General features: G+C 35.3%; 1 protein-coding gene across 50 annotated transcripts in view; it reads left to right on the top strand.

Moving 5' to 3' along the window:
- SOX6 (SRY-box transcription factor 6) overlaps positions 1 to 25340 on the top strand; it is a 658308-nt gene that overhangs the window by 429277 nt on the left and 203691 nt on the right. For 49 of the 50 annotated variants that reach the window (XM_045370379.3, XM_074014189.1, XM_074014211.1 and 46 more), the window contains 2 exons: positions 9146 to 9318; positions 12150 to 12218. In XM_045370379.3, coding sequence (XP_045226314.1) covers positions 9146 to 9318; positions 12150 to 12218 — 242 coding nt within the window. Of the gene's footprint in view, positions 1 to 5873; positions 5958 to 9145; positions 9319 to 12149; positions 12219 to 25340 lie in introns of those variants that run through there. The other variant, XM_074014219.1, reaches the window with a different exon arrangement.

The raw sequence follows: 25340 nt of genomic DNA on the forward strand, positions 1-25340 counted from the left end.
CAAATTGTAAATACACTCTAGAAATGGGCACAATATGTGGTGTGTTTGTATGGGTAACTGTCCCAAGCCTTAGTTGTATCTGGGAGGTTTCTCAAATCATACTAGACTCACTTCCTAGACTTCTCCACATACCTTTCTCTTGGCTAGAACCTGGCAGCCTCAGCCTACAGACACACTGCACCCGGGGCAGCAGCACTCTGGACTCATGCAAATATTTGAGTGTATTTCTCATTCTTTCATGGGTGTTGTAAATATTGTATCTGGAATGCTGGAGAATGCCAGAGAATGCCAGAGAATGTTGGAGTCTGCATAATCACTGTACTTGGGCCTGAAACCAGGAAGCCATATGCTATTTGGGAAGAGAAGGGTTGGGGAATAAACATACAGAGAATCTGGTCTGCCAGGCTTGCTGCTAATTTCCAGAGTAATTCAGGCATGCCACTTAATATCAAGATCTGTTTTCACATCCATAAGATGTCAAAGTTCAATTTACTTACCTCTTTGGTTATCTGATTGCTAGCCAAGCTCTTGCCTTATTTTGTAAACAAAGCCTTAACTGAGAAGTTGTGTATTTCTTCATTCCTTTTAGTTGCATATTCTCTTAGCTGTACATAGCATTAGGATTCTTGGTACCTCAGAATATGGCTCCTAACTTTTAGAAATTCCCTAACTATGTATTCTAAGTGTGAGATGAGGGAAGATACCTCTCCCTTAGACTCCAGACTCCCTTGGATTAAAAATTAGAAGATGTGAATTCAGATTCACTTAAATGCTCCATGATTTGGTCAAATTATTTTATCTCTCAATAGCTTAGTTTTTCATCTGTAAAATGAAAATAACAATGCAACCTTTAGGATGAGGATTAAGATAACAACAAGAATTTTAAAGAAAATGCCTTGTTAATAAAGTCTTTTTTTCTTACTCCTTCCCTTCCTCTCCTGACTCATGGAGCTTCTAGAGAAAGAGCCAATCCTGCAATACTTGGCGGTGATATTGACACAAATGATTTAATTGTTTTTCCCCTTTAGAGGACAAAAGAATTTCATGTTTCTGAAAGGCCAGAAGTTACTAGTTTTATGTGTAGGTTATGGAGATGTAGCCAGTGACTGGCGGTCACCCACAGAAAACAGTAATGTAAAGACAGTCTGTCTTATATTGAAGGAGAGATGCTTCAGAATACCTTCATTTCCAGATCCAAAAAGGATGGGCTTATAAAGCACAATGTGTTTTAAAAGCCCAGCTGTGAAGTTGGGAGCCTAGATGGCAGGATTCCATGGATTGTTCTTGCTCTGTTAGGATTTGCAACATGAATAGACCTCAGTTGATCCAGGAATAGATTTCCTTTTGCAGCCAGGAAGAGGGGAAGTAGGAGACTTGAGTGTGCCTGGTATAGGAGAGTTTGATCTTAATTTAGGAAATACCTGAGTATTTTTGCCTTGTTTGTACACTGTAGATTCTAATGACATTTTAAATGTGAATATCAAGAAGGAAATTCTCATACAATCAGTGAAAAAGAAAACAACAACAGTAACAAACAGCCTATACCTCAACTCATGAGGCACGCTTCCTGTGAAGTGGTCCCTAAGTGATTCCTAAGAGCACAATTGCTGCATTTATTAAACTTTTTATTTACTGAGCAATGGACAGTAGCATATGGGAGCAATGACAATAGCTGACTGATGAGAAAACAAAGAAATTCCAGTATTCTGCTGTTTTGAAAAAAGTCATTCAGAATTTAGTCATATTGGTTCAGCTGTTGTAACCAAAGACTGATAAGATAATAGAGGTCTTTGTGATGGTTTTGTACTGAAATCCTTTATCTTTATGATGCACTGGGGCCTTTTAGTGTGGAAAGCTTTTAAAACTGCTATTGGATTCAAAACTCAAATTAGCTGCTGGTATGCTGGGACAGGGGTTCCTTTCTCAGGCAGTCACCACAAAGTAACTTTTATCAGGGGACCTTCTGATAGATTGTTAGTCTCTTCAGCTTACCCTGTTTATTTTTTGTTGACTTTTTGCTGCTATGTTTTGTGACATTTAAAAGAAGGCTGTATCCAAAAAGGCCAATGCTAAATGATGGACTGAGCTTGTAAGTGGAGACATCATAGTCCATCAGATGTGTGAGGAGGCTGCAGTGTAAAGATGCAGCAGTTTTCCCAGGTTATCTATGGGCAGAAAAGAGCCATGCAGCTTTCTTTTATGACTAGCATTGTATTTTGGCTTTCTTCTAAAATGATATCCATTAAAAAAATTAGAACTGACCGGGGAATTGATTCTTAAGAGCTTTTGTTTTCAACTTAATTTATAATCTTTCTGGATTGTTGACTGAGTTCCTTGATTGATGTTGCTTTGGAATTACTGCTAAGTGCTTTAATCTTTCTAGGATTGATGTGAAAAAGTGTCTGTTCATCAGAACTCCACTCCAGTGTCAGTGCCACCCCTACCCACTACTCTAAACATAGACATTTGTTAGTTACCCAGGTTTCTTGTAATTTTCTTGTTAAGTCCGATTAAGTTTATTAATGTGTGCATTGATCTAATACAGGAGAATGACTAGGTTTAAGTCTCATTTTAAATTCCCCAGGACATGTTTCTAGAGAATGCCATTTGTTGGCTATTAATTTTATTTGGCTTGGTATTTTAACACCATTGCCCTTCATTTCTTTCTTTTTTTTTAAAAAAAAAAAAAAAAAAAAAAAAAAAAAAACAGGATCTCACCCTGTGGCCCAGACTGTAGTGCAGTGATGCAGTCATAGCTCACTGCAGCGTCAACCTCCTGGCCTCAAGAGATTCTGCCACCTTATCCTCCCAAATTGCTAGGATTGCAATTGTGAGCTACCATGCCTAGGCCATTTTATTAGAGATAAAAAGGATGTGGAGCAATGCACAAAATTTAATTTAGCTGTTCTTGTACTCATTTTCTCTCTTTTCCTCTCTTAACTCTTTTTCTCTTTCCCCATTGCTGTGTCGTTTCTCGATTTTCTCATTAGAAAAACTTAGTTGTTATCACATAGCAGTGACTCCCTTTCAGAGGATACCTATTTAATGAATGACTTGTGTAAGATTTTTATATTGTAAAAGTTCTACGTATGGGAATACTATGGAAGGGGTGAGGTAAATCTCCATTTAGTAAAGTGCTCTGCAAGTTGCCTGCTTAATCCGGATCTGGTCTTCAGTGACTTCTCAATGACCAGTCTTATTTCTAGCACCACTGATTTTGATTACATATATATCATAAGGGCAAAATTAGCAGACTGTGGTGCTAACTTTTGTGAACTGATGTAAAAAAAGGCTTTTAAATAAATTTTAAACTTAATTTTTTATTTCTATTTTTCATGCTACATCAATAAGAGAATTGTCTTATTTATCTTATTTTACCTAAATTCTCATCGTTTTGAGGTTTTGAATCTTCTCTGTGGCTTTGGGCCTGGGGACAGGTAGTAGTAGTTTGTAAAGTTAAAAAAAATAGTAATTTCACTTATTTTTTTCAAGTTCTTCAGATTGTGACCAAAAAAGGCTAGAGGGCTGATTTTGAAACTGTTATAATGAAAGATGGTATTTGAAAACTTTTGATGGGGGAAATTGCCATCATATTTATATTTTGAAAAGTGTTTCCTTATTTATGCACTATTGACTTCCTATTGAGACTCAAAATTTTAAGTACAACTGGTAAAGAATTCAATGGATCAAATTCAGTAAATCTGAAGTCACTGGAATAAAGGCCCCTAAGAAAAAAAAATGTGTCAATTTTAAAGGTCTTTCCTAACTGAAGACCATTTTGTGATAGAGCCAAAGGTTAATAAAATCAGTAGTGAATGTAGCAATTTTACAGATAAGCTATTCACAACAAGTGTAGTTACTTGAATAAAAAGCTAATTCAGTTCTAAAATGCCACATGCAGTAGCAGTGAATAGCTGCTTTTAGGTGCTTTCTGGAGGAGGATAAAATACAGAATCACGGCACTCTTCTCTTCCAGCGTCCCTGGCTGCCTGTAAATTGCTGTGAATGGGGCTGTGGGCTGACAGGCTCTATTAAGACAAACTGCCTTTCTCATCGGAGAGATAAAATAAATCAGGTGTTTAGTCAAATTAAAATACTTCAGCTGGAGCAGGCCCTGGGGAGCACTGATCCACCTGACTAATCTGAGAGAAACTCAAGACAGATGTGGTTTGGGTATAAAGACGACCCTATGGAACGAAAAAAAAAAAAAAGAAAGAAAGAAAGAAAAGAAAAAGAAAAAAAAAACCCTGCTGCACTGTCTTTGGAGTTGGAGAATAGATATGGTTTATAGTAGAATGTCAGGCGCACACTGTGTGTGATATTGGATAAAAGCAGGCATGCTGACTTGTAGAGAAGTTGTGTACAGAAGTGCTTTTGCTGGCTCCCTTTTTGTGGTTTATGAAACTACCTCTGTTTTTATGTGGGAGGCAGAAGACTATTTTCTGACAGTGCTTTTTAGAGAATCATTTTAAGATAGCTTGAGGACATGAAACAGATGATGTTAGGTAGCTCCTGATGACCTCTGCTGGCCTGGGCAGATCATCAGAAGTTGGTTTACTTTTTTTCCAAGTTGATTTTATCAAACCTCCAAACATGATTTAGGACTTGATTTTTCTCTTCTTTCTTTTTGAGAGATAGTCTCTTCCACCCAGGCTGGAGTGCAGTGGCACAATCATGGCTCACGGCAGTCTTGAACTCCTGAGCTCGAGTAATCCTCCTGCCTCAGTCTCCTGTGTAGCTGGGACTACAGGTGTGTGCTACTATGCTCAGCTTATTTTTACAAAAAATTTTTGAAGAGACAGGTTCTTACTATGTTGCCCAAGTAGGTCTCAAACTCTGGGCTTCAAGCAATCCCCCACCTCAGCCTCTCAAAGTGTTGGGATTACAGACATGAGTCTCTGCACCTGGCCAATATACTATTTTCTATATAGAGTTAATGCATAAGAACATTCTAAGGTCTTTTGCCATCTTTAACAAAACTTGACTATATTTTGGTTGCCTCTTTATGTCCCATAATTATCTGTTCTTTCAGCAACTCTGACAGTTGTAGTTCCTTTGCCATGGCAAAGTTTCATGTTTAATTTTTTTAAGATAAAAAAACTTGTATTCACAGGTTGGATGGTCAATGTGATTTAGACTTGATGTTATTTTTATTACAGTGGCATAAACACATGCTGTTAATTAAAACAGAAAAATCCAGCATCATAGGTCTTAAATGCTTGGCTTTAACCCATTATAGCCGAAAAAATACAGTGGGTACAGAACAGATAAATGCATCCCCCTCCCACCTCCACGCACACACACAAATTAATCTGCACATTTTGAATATAAGCTATTGTATGGTGTAAATTGTTTTTTCCCTAATTTGAGCCTCAAGGGCTACTTGGCTATATATATGATCCCCAATACAGGGGGAATTTCAGATTTGTCACACGACTATGTTTCACTCCAACTTCATTTTTAATGCCACTATTCAAAATATATACATTAAAAAATCTGAGGATGTTCAAGTTCCTTATGTAAGTTGGCCTGGTATTTGCATATAACCCATGCATATTCTTTCACATACTTCATATCATCTCTAGATTACTTATAAGACATAATACAATGTAAATACTGTGTGAATAGTTGTTATATTATATTGTTTTATTTGTATTATTTTTTATTGTGTTGTTATTGTTTTTAAAAATATTTTCAACTTGAGGTTGGCTGAGTCTGTGGTTGGTTGAATCGGCGGATGTGCAACCTATAGATAGTGGGAGTTGACTGTATGTACTCCTCAAGTTTAAGGAAAAAATAGTGACAGCCTTATATGAGTGTTTAAATTCTCATTTTAAAAATACTGCTTTCTGCATTTTCTTCTTAAAGGTGTATCTTTTAAGTCCAAAGAAAAAATTTAGATGCTGCTGACTGTTTACAATTGGATTCAGCTAAATGGTGTTATTCCATAAATTCAGGTATACTTATATGTATCTATTAACCCTGGAAGCACCAATGCATTTATAAATCTTTTGGTTTCACTGTGAACAGAAGAGGCTAAGAAGTCATTTACATTTTATCTTTAGCCTCTCTGTGCCTATGCAGAGGAGAAAGGGGAATAAGTCGAAGATGGTTGAAAGATTGTTTAAGATGGAAGCAGAGAAACTTTTCCAGTTTTTATTGGGGAATCTAAATACTAGATCCAACTCTTGTATTGGTCCTTGCCCAAGATTTCCTGTGTAAGCTCTTCTTTAGTAACAAAAAATTATAGTACAGTAACTATCACTATATCCAATAAACTTCTCAAGTTATAGCATAGACAGGTATTACAGTAAAATTACATGTATGTTAGAATATTGCACAACATATAGATAATAAAATGTATATACATCCCATTTATCTCATATCTTTCCAATCTATTCACCACACTGCAACCAAAATGACCATATCATTCATTTCTTAAAATACTTTAGTGATTAGGAATCATTCTTAGAATAAATATGTAGATCATCACACATGGTCTATAAGGTGCTAATGGTTTGCCCTCTTACTAGCTCTCCAGCCTAATCTAATGCTCTATTCCTGTTTATTTTCCTTGCTCAAGTTTCACTACTTTCAATTTCTGGAACACACCAAACTGCTCTCCACCCCCAATATATATGTATACACACACATACACACACACACACACACACACACACACACACACACACGGCCTTTGCCTATAGTGTTTTCTCCTTTGGATAAGCTCCTTGACCACCAACCACCCTCTTGCAACCGGTTTCTTCAGTTGTAGTTTCTTTGTCATTGCAATTTAATGTTTTCTGGAAAGCTCCTTCAAACCATGCTCCAACTCTTTGTCTAATTAACTCCTACTTATCCTTCTGTAAATTTGTTGCTTTTTCAGATTACTTTCCCTGAACTTGGGCACCCAAATTTGGTTAAACTCCCACAGAACATTTGTCTTATTTGAAATTCCTATGTAGTTGTAGTTTACATTTACATGTTTGATTACATGACTAAGGTGTCTCTTCAATTTTTTTTTTTTTTTTTTTTTTTGAGATGGAGTCTTACTCTGTCACCCAGACTGGAGTGCAGTGGCGTGGCCTCAGCTCACTGCAACCTCTGCTTCCCAGGTTCAAGCGATTCTCCTGCCTCAGCCTCCCAAGTAGCTGGGACTACAGGTACCCGCCACTATGCCCAGCTAAATTTTGTATTTTTAGTAGAGATGGGGTTTCACCATATTGGTCAGGCTAGTGTTGAACTCCTGACCTCAGGCGATCCACCCGCCTCGGCCTCCCAAAGTGCTAGGATGACAGACATGAGCCACCATGCCCGGCCTGTCTCTTCAAATTTTCAACTACAAACTACCTAAGAATAGGGACTGTGTCTGCTTTTACTTGCCACGCTGTCCTTAGTTCTCGATATAGTACCTAACACATAGTTGCAATTCAGGAAATATTTATTGAATTAAAAATTTATTCAATATGTAAATTTAAAAAATCTCATTCTTGTGTTGTATTTTCTCATTCCTGTATATATTAATGAAAACATTAGTAGAACTTTTCGTCCTTTTCAAGAAATCTTATGGATCTTATGATTCTTTTTGGGAATCTACTTTTGTATTTTGGAAGTTCTAGATCAATAAATTCTTCCTTTTACCAAGATGAAATTCCCATGGCTGAAGTAAAAACCCATTTTCTTTTAATAAATTCCAGGATCTAGAAAGAGTAGCTGGCCACTAGCCTTGATACAGTATTTGTTTCCTTATCAGTGGAATACACTTTCTAACAACTTTATTTTTCCTTTAATTTTGATTTTAGGCCATCGTTCAGCTCAGTAAATCTGAGGATATAAGAGATACTGACAGCTCTTTTTTTTTTGGACCCAAGTTGATATTAAGAATCCCAAGATACTCCTAAATGTGGTAGCTTCTCTGTTGACATCAGTTCTACCTTTCAGAAATCATATACTAACAAGTGCTAGCCTGCATCCTCTGAAGTTTCTCTTTCTCCTTTGGGCTACTTTAAAAATAAGGCCGCTCATAATTAAAATATTTTCTCAGATCGTAATGGTGCTTTCTTAGTAGGAATGAGGGAGTTTCATAAGGAGGTTGGAAGTCTCTCCTGCACACACAAAAATTGGCAATCTTTGTCCCCTTTGACAGCTGGTGGCATTTTTCTGAAAAGCTTTCAAATCACAGATCATTTCTTCATAATGAAATCTGTGTGGCTCAGATACAGTGGGTTGAAATTCTTATCTTATGCTGCGGTAAAATGCTCTAATTTAGATTCACAAAAGGATTCTGTACCCTTTACTTAGGAGAGCTGTGCAATTTGCCCATAAAAAGACTGTTCAGCACCATTAGTGCATACCATAAGTGTTCAGCGACATCATATTCATTAAACAGCATATCCTTATGCATAACCTTTTCAACCTTGAATGTGTTTTTTTCTCTTTGAAAAATGATAAATGACAAAGGGGTGATAGAGCCCCCCCAAGCAACACTGTTGCCTTTACAGATGAACTTGGGAATTTTAGCTTGATCCTTTCTCAGGAAAAAAAAAAAAAAAATCACATTCAATTTTGTCTCACCTGAGGCAGTTTTAATTCTCTCTGTAGAATTTTCTCTGTGGCCAGGAGATTGACTCCTAACTTCTAAACTTCAGTGACAGATGTTTATACAATAGAAAATTTTGTGAGGGCAAGGATCAGAAACTTCCTCAAGTAACTTTTATTAAGCATGTACTATGTCTTAGATACTGTTAGTCACTAAGCTTAGAGGTGATTATAGAATATTACAATCTATAGTTTCTGATCTTTTGTGTTAAATACCATGGATTTCCTAGCTTGATCAGATAGATTGGGGGCAAAAAGGAGAGAATGGGGATAAGTCTGCTTTTTTTTTTTTTAGAGCAAGAGGGGAGAGTGAATGAGAATTTTACTAGGGACAAAACTTTTTTCTTGGCAGGAACAATGAGGAACCCCAGCATTCATTCCACTGCTATAATTACTCTCTGGTGTTCCTGCACCCTCAGTGGCCTCCAGTCATTGCCGCAGATCTTTAAATGTCTTAGGATAGTCCCTTTCTAAATTCTGCCCTCCTTTCCCTTATTCGTCCAGGTATTTTTCAAGCTTGTGAGATCTCTTCTTGCTTCTGTCTTAGGTACACCTGAGAGCCTGGCAGAAAAAGAACGGCAGCTCTCCACCATGATTACCCAGCTGATCAGTTTACGGGAGCAGCTTCTGGCAGCGCATGATGAACAGAAAAAACTGGCAGCCTCACAAATTGAGAAACAACGGCAGCAAATGGACCTTGCTCGCCAGCAGCAAGAACAGGTGAGCCCTGCAAAAGGCGCTGACGCACTGGAGATGTGGAATGTGCCAGGCTCGGAGAGTAATCATCACATTGATTGGCTTATTTGTTGTAAGCTTTCCTAAAAAATAAAAATAAAAAATAAGAAAAGATGGAAAAAAAAAAGCCTTCTGGAAATCTAGGGTCTTCAAGAATATTGAGGGAATATGTGTACAAAAAAAGGCATCATAGAAACTGGGCATAACTAAAATGATACATTGTTTCAGGTTTGGATTTGACTAATGACTTGGGGATGCTTATTCATACAGACATCACATATAATCCCTCTGTAGCTTCACTATGAGTAAGTGACTTTTCTCTGGGCCTTATTTTCCTTATCCAGAAAAAGGGGGTTCTGTTCCAGAAAAACTTTGGGAATCTTTTAGTTCATTGGTCCAATGATTTTCTACAGGTTTAAAGTCCAAAGAGGTGACCATACATTTCAGATTTCCCCAGATAGCCCTGGTATAGTGCCTGTTTTCTAGAGTAAAAATACCCTGCCTCCTTTTACTTGTGAAAGTTTTCTTGGTTTGGATGATACATCACATGGTCACTATCTATAGCATAGGTAAGTCATTGAATACAAATTAGTACATGGTTCCTAAAAGTATTTGACTTGATTGACTTAGAAGTGAGAATGAAGGGAAAAAAAAGCAAAGTTTAAATGTATATCTTTTAAAAATAAATCACTTTCCCAAATGTTTTTTCTTGTCTCTTAAGAGTACATTAATCTAACAATGATCCTATAGAGTAGTCCCTGATGCTTTAGATCAGACAGATCCAAATTAATGTGCAGTTTTTAGGAATCTGACATTATTACTGGAATTATCTTTTCAGTTAAATGTATTTTATAGGACTATATGAGCAATATATGCTCTGTTGATTTTAATGAGTTGTGATGTCTGGTATTTTATAGGCTTGAATATTTGCCCACATGTAGGAATATGGACTCAGCCCCTAATGGAAAATAACATAAAGGAACACTGTAAAAAATCAGAAGTTAGAATGTCATTTAGCCATCCAGAGATGACACAGTAATTAACTATTGACACTTGTGAATAAGCTAGCACAAATTAATCTTGACACATTTGCAGACGAGTGATATCTTACAGTGAACACTTTGTAATTATATTTCAAAATGAAAATTAAATGACACTTAAAACTAGGTTGTCATGCTCAATGAAGCGAGCATGTAGCTCAACCGATTGGCAAATAAAATTCAGAATTTGAGCCACATGGTGCTTATGTACCATACTTCACTGTGTCAAACCCATACGTCTAGAGTGGATGATAGTAATTGCACTATGGTGTTTTGGATGCATTTCTATGCAGCACTTTATCATTTAGGAGGGACCATCAATATTAGATGCCTAGTGGCATTTCACTGGTTTGCTAAGAGGAAATAAATATTCAGAGGATCCAGCATCTATACCTAGAGCTGCAGAGTGAGTTGTACATTTCTGATTTGAATTTCCACAAGCAGAGTGGGCCATCCCAACCTGATTAAATACGATTTCCATTTTAAGCATAAAGCTCTGGCAAGGAGTAGTCTCATTTCTCACACTGTAGTCTACATTAGGGGCGGCTTTATCATGGCTTCCAGTAGGAACCAGTTGTCATCGAAGTCATAAAGCAACATTTAGAAGCAGACTGCTACATTGCCATCTTGTGCTGAATTAGATATAATTTGGGCACTACCCCCTGCATAGGCTAGAACATCAAAAAGGCTTGGGAAGTATATAGCTTGGAACTGATTTACACTCATTTTCACTCCCAACATAACCCATTCTAGAATACTGACTTTTGGAAGTAGGAAGAAATAGGAAGAAAAGACACTCTTGACAAAAAGGCAGTACTAAACAAAGTCCTTCTGAGTGCTCTCTGGCTGCTTTTCTCTCTGGCTTCCTAGGTTGGCAGTGAGTGTGTTCTCACTAAGGATCACTCTCTGGACTTCAAGCTGTAGCAGCTCAGCTTTTGAGTGAATAGCGGCCTGATGCCTGACTCATACTTCATAGTAAACACCATTATCTTAAGGAAGCTGTTTGACTTCCTGAGGGCCAGAGACAGTCATCAGTAGGGCTTGCATTAAATGGTTAACATTTCTTTTTATAGACCAGGTAATGTGTTTAGATGTTCAATTTGATTGTTGGATGAAACAAGGAAATATAAAATTTGTATATGGATCCTGTGCTGTAAAATAAACACATTGTCCTCAAAAGGATAAATGGATAAATGTTAAATTACAGCTTAATTTGTTTTTAAAAATATTTTGTACATCACAGACAGCATCACCAAAAAAAGCTAAAGATTTTTTTCCTTTTTGCTGTGTTCTTTGGCACTCCTTTAAAAATATTTGTAAATGTATCAGTTCTGAAAAATCTTTGTATCAGGAAAGGTTTTGCCGACATAGACCATATTAAACAGTAACAGATTTTCCGTGTCTTTGCTTACAGATTTTACTTTTTACATTCAAATTAAGCCATTTAGAAAAATGTAGCCAGAGATTTTCTATCTCTATTCTACAAGGATTCGATTTCTAAAATCCCATGATTTCCAGCTGACCAGTGCAGATATAGGTGAATAGCTCACAAATGTAATTAAAGGGGTAGTTTTCCTACAGATAAAGCGGAGAGATGGCACTTGTTTAAAAATTTTTCCTTTCATCCATCTTTCTGATTTGGCCTCTTTCATTTTATAGGAACTCTTTCACATAGAGGTGCAGTAAAACATTGTTGTAATGCCAGGAGAAATACCCGAGGTAATGGCAGAGGTGTAAGCATTTCATTTTAACTTAATGAAACTTTATTTCTGATAGATTGCGAGACAACAGCAGCAACTTCTGCAACAGCAGCACAAAATTAATCTCCTGCAGCAACAGATCCAGGTCAGTGTATTTTATTACTCTCGTCTGATTATACTTAGATACTTTCCTCCTTGAAAATGGAATTTAAAACTCTGCAGATGTACCCGTCTTGTAAACAGCACCAACAGGACTGTTTTCGAGGATGTTGTACACAATTCTGTAAGTGAATGTAAGAAATATGGACTAGGTGGTGGCCTAAGCGTTCTTCTCTGATGTGATATGTAAGCAAAATAACCCTTATCTGTTTTCTTTTTGCCATTTGTCTAACACTACCTAGTGGGAACCTAATGGTTTCCCAGGTAGCGTACAGATGGTATTTTTACCTCCACTGACCACTTTCTGTTTTGTATTTTACCATGTAATAGTACTGTAGAGAGAAGCTTACTTTTAATTTACTTGTTAGGACTAATTGGATCAATTATGAGAAAAATCTGGAAAAAGGCTGTTAATAATTTGTTCCTTAACAAATATTAACTGTATTCCTTCTAGATGCCCTTAGAGAGAGATTAATGAGTGATAGTTTGTCTTCAAGGAGCTTACAGTCTAAAAAGGAAGAAAAACTTGTTCCTGAATAATTACAACACAATGTAGAAAATCCCTTTTTCTTATGGCAATGTAAAAATATATAGATCATAATTATAATGGTCTGGGGAGGAAAGTTGATGGTCTGATTTCTGTCATTCTTTTAGATACTTGATGGTTAACTCAACAAACAGCTATTTGAGATAGGCAAGGAAAACGGTCTCCATTTCCAAATAGGAATATAGGTGTGTGACTTCTAGAAAGCCCTAAAATAAGGAATTGGCTGTCTAGTGATTAATCCTCAGAAACACTGATCACAGTTATCCCTATCCTACTATAAACTCTTGTTTCCCTTCGTTATTGGAGAAACTGCTGGGATCTATGATTCAAACTAACTGGGCCAGAGTATTCTGAATTATTACTTTTCTCGAGGTTAATATCATGCTCTCCTGTATTTCTTTTAAAATATCAGTAGCATGAAGTCATAGTTTACTGCAATATTCTACCTCATTGACAAATAACAATGATTTTACCTTTGATCCTTGCTTCATTTTGTTAATCACACTTAGTGTTCCAGGTAGTTACTACACTTAAAGTACTAATTTGGTATCTGAAGCAGTTCCTTTACCTAATTGGCATTTTGTCCAGTTATTTTCAGTAGGAGGTCTTAGCCAACTTTTTTGTTGGTTTTTGTCCTATTCAATATTCCATATGCAAGTATACGTGTTGCAAAATAAAAAAGTCCAGATGTAGATGGGTTGGAATGTCTTTGGCATTCTTGACAGTCAACCTTTACAATTAAATCTTGGAATAATTTCTCATTCTGATATCCCTTTTATGACTCATGCTGAGATCCTTAATTAAATAACTGTCCAGGTGTTCCCTTGTTCTGCCCTTATTAGAATTTTCAGTGTAGCTCCTACTGCTCAGGTCAAGATTTTTAGCCTGTAGCTTCCTACATTTTTCTGTAGATCCCTCTGTAAGAACTCAGTAGGTGTTAAACAATATGATTGTTTAGGTCTCTCTGTTTCTCCTGTTTGTAAAGCAGGAATGGAGAAAATTCTCTGAGGTGTTCCTATATCAGTTAATTGTTGTTTTAACTACTGCTTTATAACTTACTTGTTTATTCTTTTCTAATATATTTTACTTCTTAGTCCAGTGCTGTTGATAGTGACTGGTTGTCTTCACTGATGTTTTCCTGTGGCACTGAGAACTTCAGGTGAATAGGAACCAAATCAGTTCAGAATATTTTTATGAAATATTTTTAGTATATATTGTTTATATATGATTGTATAGTTATAAACTGACTACATATTTTTCAGAAAACTGTAGAACATGATCTTAAAATATTCATTGGAATGAACATTTGGAAACACCAATTTGAAAAGATAGGAGTAACTTTTTTCAAGTTTTCTAATAGAAGTTTGATTGCTTTTAAAATTTGTGGATATTTCTTGTTTAATTTTTTTAATTTCAGCTAATCAGCACTTGAACTTAGCAGTATAAATTGTAAAATAAAGATAGTCAATGTCAGAGTTACATTCACTTTAGAAATATAAGATTCTTTGTAATAAGAATTCAAATTTTTTTAAAAATAAGAGAAAGCAATAAGACCTGTATTTATAGTTCATTCTATCCAAAGCTATTGCTTCATGGCATATCTTGTCAGTATTTACCTTCTACATATGAGACCATTCAAAGCATTTTTCAAATGGTGAAAAAGACATACTCCTTACACAAAGTGTATTCATCTCTGACACTTACAAAATGGGTATTTGACATTCAGACTTTCTTTTTTTTTGGAAGGAGAATGGGTTAACTATATTTTCAAATATGGCTTTTGAAATTTGATCAAATTTAGGAGAGAGATTATTGTTGGACTAATTTTAAATGCTTTTTTAGCAAAATATGAGACTGAAGGGATGCTTCAAACATTTTTTTCTATCAAAAAAAGAAACACTTTCCCATTTGAACCCGAAACAGAACAAAGGATAAAACAATATTATTAAAGATGAATTAAGGATTATTAAAGATATTAAAAATAAAACCTAACTTCTTGTTCAAAAGCAAATGATGAATACAGAGACAATTTGAGCAAGTTTGACACTTTTTTTCTTTTTATATCTCGAGTCCTAGAACCTATTAGCTTACATGATCAGCAAGATTAAATCATGGCAATTGGCTATGGTTCATGAGTATGAGGTGGTTGCATTCAATATCATTCCTCTTGTTCAGAATGCTGACTTCTGAAATAGTACTGTTCCCGCCCCCCACACACACACACAATTTGCAAGCTTTAATAGAAGCAAAGGGAAGAGTGCCTAACCTCTTGTAACAACCCACACAGACACATCTGGGTCTATTATAATGGAAACAAATGAAAACCTGAATGGTTTCCACAAATTGAAAAATAGGAATTTTCATTAGAAATAGGAAAAGGCATGATTAAGATAGTATTGTAAAAGTTCCCATGTTTATTTTATTTGCAATTATTCAGGACTTATATATGCAGTTAAGAACAATTTTATTTATATTTGTTCCTTGAATATATTTTTTAACATTATTTTGCCTTTGTAAATTCTAACTTTTAAATAGATTCTTCTAAAGCCATGTAAGCCATGTTGAAAAAGTGTGGTGAATGATTTTTTGAACTGTTTTTACAGTTTTGATGAGTCCATTTTTATAGTTTAATAAATCAGGATAATAATTATAAATGACTATTAAAATATCACTTTAATATTAGGTCTTTTCAGAGAATGTTTGCTTTGTAAATTCAGATCCCTCTGTGCTTTGGGGAAAATGATGATTTCTCTCATTTTTTACATGTTAAGTAATTCTCCTGATATGGAGCCCAGAAAAAAAATAGGTATTTTTGATATTTCCAGGACAGAAATAGCATATTTTTTCCAAGTCTATGGAAAGCAAAACTAATAGGTCATGGAATATGGATCTTTGGAGTTGGGAATGTTGATTTATAGGCTGTAATTTCAAAGGAAAGATAACTGCTTCAGTAATTTCATCCTCCCTCTCCCAATCATTGAACTGTAGTATCTTAGCTAATATTTTGAAGCATTTTACTTCTGAGTTATGCTAACTGGTAAACAGAATTCACTTTTAATTAATTTGACAGTTGTAAACAGATCAAAGCATGTTTACAGTATTTTAATCAATGACTAAATATAAGACAATTCTAGGGAAAACAGAAAATATTTTATAAATCCTCATTTCTTTATTTTTTTCATATATTTATTCATCTAACCTCATTTGACCATGCCATGGTTTTGAATCTGGAGAAGATATTTTTTTATGGATCCAATATACCACATTCTTTGGTTTCTACAGCACATCAATTGGAACACGTTTAACGATGGAGTTTTGTAGCTAGAACTTTGCAAAAGAATTCAGTTCATTAAAATACCTTTGTGAGAAACTTCCTTTTCCAGGGATGAACAGTATTATCCAATTATTCATGTCTCTTCAGACTCCAGTTTTAGAGTTATTCAAGTGACTTGTATTGTGAGCTATATAGGCAATGTCCTCTACTCACATAGCTAACTAAACAACGATCTCTTAAGAATGAACTGGCTGGGTGGGGTTTTATTTAGGCATTTGGCTTTCTGGGCAAGGGCCAATGATTTAGTCAATTCATACACATATGTCTTTTTTGGGTATAATTGTGAGACTTGAAATTTTTAGTTTGTGTTTTCTTTATGATTAATGTTCAATATTCATTGCCTTCCCCTCATCATTTAACATATGCAAACTTTATTTGTAGAAGGACTGAACTAAATGTCATTGCTGCATCTTTGCAAACATTGTCTTATCTGAAAACTTTTTATTTTAAATGTTGAAATACATATTGTTTATTTTATTTTACCCAAACCAAGTGTTCATTGCTTCACTGAAGTTCTACTCTGTTCTTAAGCCTATATGATTATCTTTCATATACAGTGTTTTTAATTTTGATTATAATATGTTCCTGTGTGCTATTTATATATTTTATGTGTCTGTATGTTTGCCACGTGGTAGAGCATCATTAGATGTGTGTTATCCTTTTTTCCTTTTTGGTAACCAGAAAGATGCTAATATTATAAGCAAGGAAGTGATTGTCCTTAAGCAATTAAACAGAATAACTTGAGATGTCCTCTCACCTTTTAAGGAGATAGACCTTGCCTTTTGTTTCCTTCAATATGATTAACTACAGGCATTTCAGGTATCTGCTGAGCAGAATAAAGGACTACCTTTTTATGTGAAGTAGTTGTGTAAAGATCAGAAATAATTGCTTTGTACATTAGCCTTCATGGCCTGCTTGACCTAGTTAATTAATTTTTTGCTAGCATAATAATAATAGATATATATTTGAAGATATGCTTCATCGTTAAGTATCTAATTGACCTCTAATTTTAAGAGCTGCACCTTCCATTTATTGTCTTTTGGAGATGGCTGGAGCAGCCAGCAGGAAAACCGAGGACAGTCTGAAGCTGACTTCAATCCCACATAGTCCCTCTGTCTTAGGTTGTATTTCTTTGTTATTTGTATTTAACATTGATGAACAAAAAGCAATTACAGTGCTCCTGTTTTGGCTCTAGCAAAGAGTCAGTTTTTGTATGTTATTGATCAGGTAATGGATCTCCTTCCAACATTCTCTGAAAAGGACTAAATAAACCTATTGAAAGTAATTTGATACTTCTATCGGCACTGTACGTGCATCTGATACTCCCTTGCAAAGAAATGAGGGGTATAAACACAGCTTAGAAGTCTAGGATTAGCCCCTAGCTTCAGCAAGCCCTTAAAATATGTTGTAATTCTATCTTCAATCATGAATTAGCCAGGAAAAACAGACCCTTTTTCCTCTCCCTATGTCTCTGCTGTATGCTGTTTTTAATTGCCCACAGGCAGGCTGTTGTGATCTTTGGATGTTTAAAACCAAGATAAAAATGCAAATCTAATTATTTCTTTTATGTAATCTAATTAGCTTTAAAAGTAATGATAGATGCTCTATAGTCTGCTTGAAACATTTTAATAATAAAGTTTCTGGGTTATAAAGAATAGGTAAAGCTGCTATAATTATGACTAGCAAGGGCTGTAACAGCAAAAATTACAAATTCTTGTTGTGAACTAAAACTACACTTTAGTTTTTCCACATTAGTCATGCTAGATTGTTTGTTATAGTTGGAATGCACCTAAAAATAAGAGAACTGACCAGATTCCAAGAACTACTCCATGCAATTAGCTAGTTTACCTGCTTTACCAAATGTGGCCTTATGGCAAAGATCTCATTCAGCAGACAAAAACCTGAAGGTGAATCTCAAAGCTTTTTCTGCACTATCCTTCAGTAACTTCAGTCTCTACACAACCCACCCTTCTCTATCTGTGCTTATGTCTCAGACTGCACTGTACTCCCCAGTTCTCTCCCAAACCAGTGATACTAAAAATTCAGGGAATCCAAAGTCTCTGCTTCTTTCTGGAATTAAAGTGGGAGAGTGCGTTACCTCTTCAGAGGCAGAGGGAGGTGCAGCAGAGTGGGGTAGATGTTCCAGGTGAGGCCAGCAAGTGACATTACATAATAGTGAATCAGTCTCCCAGGGAAAATGTCTCTCTTCTTTTTTTTTTTTCCTTGATCCTTCTCATTACATTGAGGGCTCAGTTTAATGTTAGTCTTTAATACTCTTCTAGTATGTACTAAAATCTGAGAGAGAGAGAGAGTGAAAGGGGGAGAGAGAGAGAGAGAGAGAGAGAGAGAGAGAGAGAGAGAGAGAGAGAGAGATCATCTTATTCTCAGAGCCTTTGGCTGCAGTATGGCAGTCAGCTAGAATTTAAATAAATTTAATGTTTTTCTTTACAGGGTTATCTGGTTATCTTCTGTTTATGGCAAGTTATTTTAATTTTCTATCGGAAGTAAAATATGAAGTTTCCTTTTGAAATAAGTGTATTTACATGAAAAGAAAAAGTCAAAAGCCTAAGCAAATAGTAATTAGGTACTTGGATATGGCAAAATTATGAAGATAGTTCTCTAATGATGGAATTTTGGGAAACCCTTGAAAGAGTACTACAGCAAGAGTTGTATTAAACATTCCCCCTTTACCCTGCCACCACTTTCACAGAATGTTAAACTCGAAAACATCATCTAGAAGTCCTCATGATTCTCATTCACTGGATAGAGGGAGGATAGGTAACTATCCATGTGGAAGACAATATAGTAAGTTTATCATAAGCCATACTTTAAAATAACCCTGAGATTATGTTTCTCCACCTTTTTGGGAATTAAAATGTCCTTTCTATGAAGTATTGGTGATAATAGGTGGTATGTGCTTTCTTTGTTTTTCAATAGTTTTATTTGGTAAAATAAAAAGTTTCCAACTATATGTAAGTCTCCACTTTGGCTTGTCTTTGAAATTTTGCTGATCTATGATATGTAAAAACTTTGGGTATGCTTAATTTAGTCCAAAGCCTTTAGTTTATATGAGGAAACTGAGGTATGGACTAGAGGCTTGTCCAAGCTTAAAAAGCAAATATTGTCAGAACTACAAGGGGAACCCAAGTTTCTTGATGCCTGATGGAGCACTGTTTCCAGTATTTCAGATCCTTTCTCCATTTGCCCTTTTTGTGACTTAAATAAATCTTACTGCACTTCAGTTTCCTAGTTTATAAAATGTGGCTAATAATACCTGACATCTAAAATCTCATTACATTCTCTTTATCCTTAAATAGAAAAAATAGAAAGTTTGTCACTAGACTCTTTCTACCCTTAGAACTACTGCAGCTGTGGGTCTATACCTACACAAGGCAAGAGATAAAAAGAATATAATTGGAATCTTTTTGTAGTGCAATGGGAGGTGTGTTTATGGCTGGATGACTCTTCTGGTATTTACGTATGAACCTCTTAGTTAATTATACTACTTCCTGAGGGCTTTAATGTGATGTGTCACTATACCGAGGGTCAGACACCTTTAATATTAATAACTTTTTTTTATAGCTACCTTCTTCATCTGATGAATGTGAGCAGTGAGTGACAGCATTCCATGCTAATGGTTCTCAACCATGGTTGTCCCTTGTAATCACTTGGAATCTTGTTAAAAATACTGATGCCTATCCCAAAGATTTTTATTTAATTGGTCTTGGATAGAGTTTGAGCATGAAGAGTATTGAAAAGTTTATAGATGATTGTAGTGGGTAATCAGAATAGAAAAATACTGCTCTCTACAGGGTAATGAAGATTAAATGATTAAAGATTAACGCTAAATTGTTTAGATTTTAGGTTAGATTAGGTTGAATATATATATATTCAAAATATATATAAATATATATTCATATAAATATATATATATTCATATATATATATATATAAAATCAATCCATCCATCCTCCATCTATCAATTCATCCGTTCATCCGCCCATCTGTCCATCCATCTGTCCTGAGGGTTGGAGTATACCTTAAATAACTCATGATGAGTCAAAATATACTTTTCATTTTGGTCACAGCTGTTTTACTTACTAGCTAGAAAGCTTTTAATGGACCATGGTTTAAACAATTTAAATAAATTTAATTAGTTTTTCTAACAATTTGATTTTTATTTGTATATGAGGATTTTGGCAAGCTAAAAATGTATAGATATCAAAAGGTCTGTGTCTTTTGGAGAAGGTGTATGAAAAACATGAAGCATGGTCTTACAAAATAAGACAAAAAAGTCAGAAAATAAATTCTCAGATGCCATTTGGCTTTTAACTTTCTAAACAGAATAAACTTTAACACAAACAACCCATTTTTAAAAAGTGTTTTTAAAACTTTATGACATAGAAAAAACTCTTACATCCTGACATATGTGAGGAATGTATGACTCTGAATCCACTTTTAAGCTAGATTTGTACATACAAACAAAAGATGTAGAGCATAAGATGTGTTATTTCAAAATATATGTAATTTAAAAATGTTGTGGAACCAGCGCAGGTATTGGAGACAAATAAATTAGGGTTTAAATAACAATTCCACTACCTGTTAGCTCTATGGCCTGTTTTGTTACTTACTAGCTGTGAGACAAGTTACTTAATGTCTCTCAGCCTGTATTTCCTAATTCCTAAAGATAATTACAATACCTTACAGTAGTTTTGAGATAATTATATAAAACCCCTAGTAATTGCTTAATGCATAATACATACCACTATCATTGTTGTTTTTGTTCCTGTATGACTAGGTATAGGAATAATTTCAGAGTTTCTAATAGAGAAACCTTCATGTACATATTCTACATGTGCACATATACACACATTTGTATCTGTACAGGCATGCATATTTAGAACCCACAAATTAGTGATGTGAATATAGAATAATCAATGTGTATGCACTATAATCAATTATTATCACCATGATAATACAGAGGAAAAGAGCAACAGTTTTCTCTGGCTGCCAAATGAGAGCTTTTCAATTGTCAGTGAATGGAGAGTAAGGTTTGTCGTGCACTCAGAAATGGTTGACCAAGTATTAGAGCAGCTTGGAGATTGTACAAAACAGAGCTAACATTTTATTTTCAAAAAAACAGAGTCAAATTCTCACCTCTCAGACTAAAATGGGCTTTGCTATTAGATCCATAGTGCTTGTGAAGTTAGAAGGATGGTAAATGAACCTTTCCAATTTATTTTATAGCTTTTTAAACACAGTTGAAGTTATGTGATGTAGCTGCACAAAATGCAAAAGTCCTTGTTGAAAATAAAGTTGTTCATATAAATCTTATGTATGCCATCTCCTGTAAGTCAGGCATTTGCCTAGCTTTTGTGAATTATGTATATACTTAGAATTTAAGAAGTTAAACAGTATGCATACCAGACTTGAGAGATGGGAAATAAAAATTGATATACTATGTGACACTTGATATAGCACAGGGAAATATCTTTTAAATGCTGAAGGGATGTACTGACATAACCATTTTTAATTCACATATAGTAACTTCCCACTCAAAGTTATTAATGTTAGAGTCACGGATTTTTTACTTGTTCAAAATAACAGCAAATAAATGATGCAAAAAGCATAATATCTCCTGTAAGAGACTGAATTAATTTTATCCACTGCTCAATCCATTAAGAAAATGTTAAAGTTGTAGTCTCAAACAATGAAAGTTAAGGAATTCATAGTTAGAATTAAGGGTGGAGTACATCCTCAGACAGGTTGTAGTCTGGACTCTTTTAACTTTTGATACATGTATATTTCAGTGGAAGACTTTTCTCTTAAAATGTCTGCAGTTGAGTTTTTTGGAGTGGCTTCATAACTTCACCTGTGTTTAAAAAGCTATAAAATAAATTGGAAAGGTTCATTTACCATCTTTCTAACTTCACAAACACTATGGATCTAATAGCAAAGCCATTTTAGTCTGAGAGGTGAGACTTTGACTCTCCACTCACTGACACACACACACACACAAAAAAAAAAAAGAAAGAAAAGGTTAAAAATTAACTGGGTGTGGTGGCATGCATCTGTAGTCCTAGCTACTTTGGAGGCTGAGGTAGGGGGATCTCTTGAGCCCAGGAGGTTGAGGCTGCAGTGAGCTATGATCACTGCACTCCATCCTGGGCTATGGAGAGAGACTCTCTCTAAAACAATAATGAAATAAAATAAATAAATAATCTAAAAATTTCAACTTTTTTTTTAATATACAAAAGCAATATATGTTAGAAATGAAAGAAACTAAAGAAAAAATGTCTTTAAATAGTAAAGTTATTTTTACTACTTCTCTTGCCTTAGTTTTTTAGTTTTAAAACTTCTTTTCTAGTAATTTTTCTTTTCCAGTGGTTTCTAAAAAATTTTTTCTAGTAGTTTTTCTTTTCTAGTAGTTTCTTAAAAAAAAAAAACCAAACTTTTCTGGTAGTTTTTTTTTTTTAAACTAAAAAACCAAAGCAAGAAAATTAGTAAAAATAATTTTACTACTCAAAAACATTTGCCCTAAACATCATATACTTAACCACTTGATATATAGAGTGTATCACAAATTTGGGTCTCTACTGTCAGTCTTACTGAGAAGGAAAGATACTGCATTGATATGGGAGGCCAAGGTCCAAAACATAGAGTTTAGATTACTTCTTCTATGGAATCAATAATGGTCTGAATCCTCCCTCCCAAAAGAAATCCCCCAGGAGCTTAGAAGGTCCAAGGATATACTCCAGTTCTAAGATGGAGTCCATGAGAGGGCCCTCTCAAAGACCAGTGGACCTAACAATCCACATTAGAACTAAATCTGAAAACTTTAACAGAAAAGCAGTTATGTGGATGCCAACTTCAAGAGCCTAACTTCACTTTTGTATGCAGGCATAGATCTTGCCAATGCTTTCAGTCTGTTTTACTGATATCTATACATGTTTCTAACTCTTATCCTCCCAACCAGCTTTTCCTCGAACACAATAAATTCCATAGACTTATATGTCCTCTTTGGCTCTGGAAGGCCACAATTTCAAGCCCAGGAAAAAAGAAGGCATGGAGATGATAACTGATCTACTCTCAGCAGAACTTGTTCTTCTCCCTCTTATGTAAAGTCTGCAGCCCCAACTTGGAGACAAAATAGTATTAGAACAATTACAGAAAGATGATTAGATTAGTTGACAGAAAGTAGTCTAGACTTGAACTCAGGATGTCTATGCCTGCCTAGTCTTTGTTCTGCTAGCAACTACATGTCCTCCAGCAAATGACTTTTCTGCCTTTTCACTTTCCGTATATTTAGAAGGAGGATTATTGTTCAGGATTATCACTGAAGTTCCTGGCAACTCTGACCTCTGATTCTAGATGACAGGAATTGACTCTGGCCCTTAGAAAAAGGAGAGCAGTAGATACTTTTGCTTAGGAAGCTCAAAGGCAAACGTCAAGTTTGGCCATAGCATAGAATGTGTCCTCTTAGGAGGATGTTTCCATTTCAAACCATTGAAGGGTCTGGAATGATGAGGTCAAATTCAGGTTTCCTTTGTGGGATATTGTGATAGCTCGTAATGCTTGCCCCATGAAATAATGGCTATGGGTGATTTTTAGAAAAATACATTTAGGAAGAGGGCCTGTAAACGCCTGCTTTCGGGCTACAGCAAACACATTTCTGCAGCCAATGACAAACTCCTGACATTGGGGCTATATAATGGAAAGAGTGACACAAACTTAATTTTAGTGTTGCAAGTGAAATATCATAATTTTTGGAAACAAATCTTTATAGCTTTGCTAGGGTATTAATTGCAGGAAATTACTGCATATCCTTTTGAAGTATTATGTCAGTGGCATATATAGCACATAGCACCTTTTCCTAGTCTCTCTTGTTTTCACCCCAAGTGTTGCATTTTCATTTGAGAAGGGATGTGTTAAGTGGCTAGAACTTTCTCTAACTGTGGGGGTGGTGCTGAGTGTGGGGGTTGGGTTCAGAAAGTCTGAAAACACTTCAGCTGTGACGGGCGACCTCTCGGTATGCTTTCTAGAACGGAGTCTCCTGCTTGAAGGATAATGTTGATATGGGTCTTCTTTTGGCCATTTCTTAATTTCTAACTTGTTAAGTTTCAAATTCTAGTCCCAATACATTTTCCAACTATAATTTATTGGGTTGCAGGATTCAAAAATGAGAGAATTTCATTTCTGATGTGTGGTAGAGCTTAATGCGGTTTTCTGATTTCCTTCCATTTTGATTGTAGTAAATAGGGTAATTACTCACTAAAATTCTAATATCTTTCAGGGCTTTAGGGATGAATCTAAAACAGAACCATATAATGTTTTATTTAAGCAAGTCCATGTTCTTATTAGACAGTTCACCTTCATGTCATTTTTTATAAATAAACTTTGTTTTATTTTTTCAAGGGTTAATTTATTTTGTTGTACTACTACATCCTGACATCTGCCTTTGCTAAGGCCTGCAGGATGTGATTTGTGGTTTAAAATAAAAAAAAAAAAGATATTATTTAAAAAATGATAAATCATTTGGGATACAAAAATATGAATGTAAAAGAGTCTGATATACTCTTTCATTTTTTAATAACCAGACATGTGTACTGTTCTGTGTTTGTACAGAGCATTTGTGCCAGTTATGCATCTGATTAATATCTAACTAGATATGAATGAAACCAATTTTGGAGAAACTACTACAACGCTGGCTTCTTGGACTGTTTATGTTCCCCATTAATTGCAGGGCTTTACCATATAACCATTGGGTAGATATGGTTTTACTTATCAAATCCAGATCTGCTTTTTCTCCCCCTGCTGAGCAGGGTGAAATTTCTTGTGCTACCAGCTTCTTATTATTTTGGGAGTTCACAGCATCTTGAGGTTTGAAGCTGTCACCCCTGGAACTCCCAGTGTTTCTGTGGAAAGATGATCTTTACTAGAGTAACTCCTTGGTAAGTTTGCTCTACATGCAACACAATCAGGTTAAACAAGCATTTTACTTTTAAATGAAGTATTTATTTTAGTAATTATGGACAAATACTCATTTTTCCATAGCCCTTCCTTACTCTACTTTGGATAAGGGTAGGTCTAAACTGGAGGGCTTTTAAAGTCTGGTCTTCAATCTTTTCCCATAGCCTCCATGTTTTTCCCTAGGGTGAGAAATAGGTGGGAAATGAGGCAGGGGACAGTATAGGGTTGATTTGTACATAAATGATAATGTGGTCTTT

This window comes from Macaca fascicularis, chromosome 14 (genome assembly GCF_037993035.2).
Source record: "Macaca fascicularis isolate 582-1 chromosome 14, T2T-MFA8v1.1".
Taxonomy (NCBI): Eukaryota; Metazoa; Chordata; class Mammalia; order Primates; family Cercopithecidae; genus Macaca; species Macaca fascicularis.